The sequence below is a fragment of the Belonocnema kinseyi genome, chromosome 3, assembly GCF_010883055.1.
Source record: "Belonocnema kinseyi isolate 2016_QV_RU_SX_M_011 chromosome 3, B_treatae_v1, whole genome shotgun sequence".
Classification (NCBI taxonomy): Eukaryota; Metazoa; Arthropoda; class Insecta; order Hymenoptera; family Cynipidae; genus Belonocnema; species Belonocnema kinseyi.
The window spans coordinates 87,150,383-87,154,592 of record NC_046659.1 but is presented as its reverse complement, the minus strand read 5'-3'; the positions used below and the strand labels follow the sequence as shown (position 1 = coordinate 87,154,592).

The 4,210-nt window shown below is 33.0% G+C and overlaps 1 protein-coding gene across 1 annotated transcript in view; it reads left to right on the top strand.

The window, feature by feature from the left end:
* The window catches only part of LOC117169913 (trypsin-1-like), a 47,075-nt gene extending 46,592 nt beyond the window's left edge, over positions 1-483 (top strand). Inside the window, exon 5 of the mRNA XM_033356423.1 lies at positions 322-483. Within this exon, the coding sequence (XP_033212314.1) occupies positions 322-483 (162 nt within the window). The remainder of the gene's footprint in view (positions 1-321) is intronic.
* The last annotated feature ends 3,727 nt before the right edge of the window (positions 484-4,210 follow it).

Genomic DNA, 4,210 nt, shown 5'->3' with positions numbered 1-4,210 from the left:
AAGAGAAGATGTATTGAAAATAGGGGGAAAAGGAATTTCGTTTGAATGGGGATTTTTTTTAATAAAAGAAAAAAATGGGAATATGGAATTAACTGTGAAGTCTGGTCTGCGAAAAGAAAAATTGGCGTGATTAAGCGATAAAATTCGCTAATTCCATTCGATCTTAGACGTTCTTTCCTGGGAAATAATTAATGGAAACTGGTGGATAATGGCTAAGTTTTTCTTGTGGCGATTTATGTACCCTCAGCTAATGCTTTTCGTTTTCTTTTGAGATTTTTGGCTATGTTCGACAATGACTGCATATCCTGCACTTCATTTCAGGCTGATAGTGGCGGTCCCTTGATGGTCGGAAGTCATCCCGGCAGTATGATGGTCGTTGGGGTGGTCTCTTCGGGAATTGGATGTGCCAGACCTCGACTTCCGGGTATATATACTCGAGTCTCAGAATATATTCCTTGGATCGTGCAACAGGCTCTTTCATAAGACCGGAACAACTTTTCAACAATGGTAAAAAGAATCGCAAACCTACGGCTGCGGAATTCGCCAGAAATTTATGTAAATATGCAGTTCGACTTTATAATGTACTTGCTATTGGTAGCAAATTTATATTTCTAAATTATGTGACAGTATTATTTATAGCCAATTCTACTGTTATGAAAAATGAAAGAAAATCTTAACTCAATTTTTTTTAGATGAAAGTTATAATATTCTTACTTTAAAGTAAAACTCTTACAAATGTTAAATCTATTTAAAAAATGCTGTGACCGTGTTTTTGAAAGAACGAATTGTAAATAGAAGGGAGCGTAATTAATCTATGATGAGTGAATATCTAGTCAAAGATCTATTTATGTAGTGTAGAAATTATTGACTTATATTTGTCGAAACAATTCAGATATATTTTTGTAAAATGACTACTGATTTGTGCAGCGATAAAGAATGTAAATAATAAATTATTATCTTGTAAGAAATTAATTGTATAATAAAGAGTATGATTCTAGTCTTGGATATGCCAAATACTATAATTTAATAAAAAACTTATATTTATACAAAATTCATTATTAATTCCTGTCCTTTCTTTTAAATACCAATACTGTGTATGTTACATTTTTAACGGAACAGTAGTTATCTATACAGTTAAATCACGAATTTTTTAAAATTTTCTTCTATTCATTGAATTATTTTCAATTCTTGAAATTCTCTTGCTTTTCTTTAATTCACTTGGATTCATTTGAATTCATCTAAAATGGCTTAATTCATTACACTTTTGTTATTTCTTTCAAATTCACCCTGAAGTCTTTTATACTTACTTTCAATTGCCGAGTTTTATCTAAGTCTTTTGGATTTTATCGAATTATTTTTAATTCATTCGAATTTTTCTGAATACATTCAAAATATAATAAATGCAACGAATTTTTAAAAAGTTTTTGAATTCTTTTCAATTCATTTAATTTAACAAATTTTACTAACATCTGTCTTCTTTTTGTTGCGCGTATTTAACTAAACATTCAACTTGATTTTTCATGAATTTCATCTAATTATTCTCATTTCCCTTTTTCCCTAACTCACTGGAGTTTTATTCAATTAGTTTTTTTTTCATTAACTTAAATAATGTTAAATTCGCCCTGGATTCTTTTTATTCCCATTTCAATCAATTTAATGGAAATTTTTTGATTTAAAAAATTGTGTTCAATTATATATTTACAAATTCTTAAGATTTTCTAAGAGTCTCTTCAATTCTCTTCAATACTTCTATAATTACTTTTTAATCAAATCCTCAGAATATTTTGGAATAATTATTTTTTTCTAGTGAAATCTGACTTCACATCTGGAATTAACCCTGAATTTCTATTGAATAATCCTGAATTATTTTAATTTCTTCGAAATTCTCTTAATTGTATATAATTCACATGATCTCTTTTGAGTTAATTTAATTCTACCTAATTCATTCAATGTTTTTTTTAATTCACCCTGAAGTCCTTTACACTCTCCTTGAATTTTCGCGCATTTTATTAAATTTTTTTGAATTTCCTTGAATTTGTCTCGATCCATGCCAAATTTAATAAATGTAATAAATCAGTTTAACATGGAAGAATGCTTTTCAATTGACTTGAATTTGATGGTACTTAAATAATTTGATTTTTTACTACACCAGTAAGCCATTTCCCTTTCGGGGTAGGCGTGACTCACTCGGCAGGGAAAAGGAGTATTGTGTGGAAGGGATAGAGATTTTTCAGATTGATTCAGAATTCTCGTGCTATTTAAGTAAATAAGACGTTCGTTCCGCAACACTGCTCCGACCCAGATTGCTGATCAATCTCTCTAGCAATCACCCCAAGCGAAGAACCTCACGAAGTCATTATGTAAGGTTCCCCACTTGGGTCCATTAATAGCCAAGGTCTTTGTTTCAAGCGTCATTCACTCTACTGACACTCTTTTTATTAACTATTTGCCGCCATACTTTCCTGTCCTGGCATACTTCTCTAGCTTCTTTTATGTCCATGCATTTTTTCATGCAGGCTCTCGTGTTTCTGTGACTTCTTATGTCTCTTCTAAGTAGGGTCTCATCCACACATTCTAATAATTCTTTCCGCGGTCTACCTCTGGGCACGCTGCCATTTACTTTACCTTGATACGCTTGTTTCGTTAGTCGTTCATTTGGCATTCTCTCAACATGTCCGAACCATCATAACCGGTTTCTTTCCCATGTGTCTACTAGCGTCTCTTCTGCACCACATTCTTTTAGAATTATCTCGTTACTTACTTTGTCCATTATGGTTTTCCCGCTCATTATGCGCATGAATCTCATGTCAATTGCGTTAATTTTACTCTGATCTTTTTCTTGATAAGTCCATGTCTCGCTGCCGTATAGTACAGTCGGTACAAATATAGAATTATGTATTGCTATTTTAGCTTTATTTGATATATTTTTACTTCTGATAAGGGGACTTGCTCTACCAATAACCTTCCTACCTTTATTCATTCGTCTATCTAATTCCTCATCTATCTTCCTGTCACTAGTAAATAAAGTACCAAGGTATACGAACTTATCAACTCGTTCAATTCTCTCATCATTTAATAAAATATTACATAGAGTTTTCTCACTCTTTCCTTCTAACACCATAGTTTTTGTTTTATTTTCGTTAATTTTGAGGCTCATGCTCTTCATGCTTGCATCTAGTTTATTCAACATTCTTTGTAAATCTTCGATAGACTCTGCCATAACAACCTGATCATCTGCGAACGCTAACCCACGTACCCTTACTGTTTCGAGATCCACACCCTCTTCGTCGAAGAGAACCATTCTTAAACATTTGTCCATAAATAATATAAATAACCATGAAGACATAAGGCATCCTTGTCTAACTCTTTGAATAATATCGAAACAGTCACTCAGTTTCCCATTCACTCTTACACTCGCTTTGCTACCTGTATATATTGTTTTTATAGCTTGTAGGATCCATCCATTGAATCCATACTCTTTCAGGACTTCCCAAAGTTTACTTCTATCTACCTTGTCAAAAGCTTTTTCTAGGTCAACAAATGCACAGAAAACTTTTTTTCCTACTCTCAAACTTTTTTCTGTTATTTGCCTTAAGCTAAATATTTGATCCGTACATGACCCTACTGGCATAAACCCACTTTGGACTTCCCAAATCTTTGCTTCTGTTATTTTCATTAACCTATGAATAAGTATTTTTGAATATATTTTACTTACGGTGCTTAATAAGCTAATCCCTCTATAATTATTGCACTCGCTTTTATCTCCCTTTATCTTGTATATTGGTACGATAATAGTTTCTTTCCAATCGTCTGGGACGTCTCCCATCTCGAAACATAAATTTATCAATTCGCAAACTCTATGTGATATGTACTCGCCACCGTGTTTAAGCATTTCAGCGTTAATACCGTTTACCCCGGCAGCCTTACCGTTTTTCAAGTTCTTAATTATATCCCTAACCTCAGTGACACAGACTTTTTCAATTGAGTTTTCCATCGCATCGTGTTCAACATCGCAGTTGTGGTGTCCTATAGCTTCATCTCCGAATTGTATCCTAAAATAGTCTCTGACAGCCTCTAGTACTCCGTCTGCATCATATACCATTTCCCCCCTACTATTTCTCATGTTGACAATTTCTGTACTTTTGTTTCCTTGCAGTTTTTTATAAAGTAGTTTCCTGCTTCCTTCAAAGTCGTTTTGTATTTTTATCTC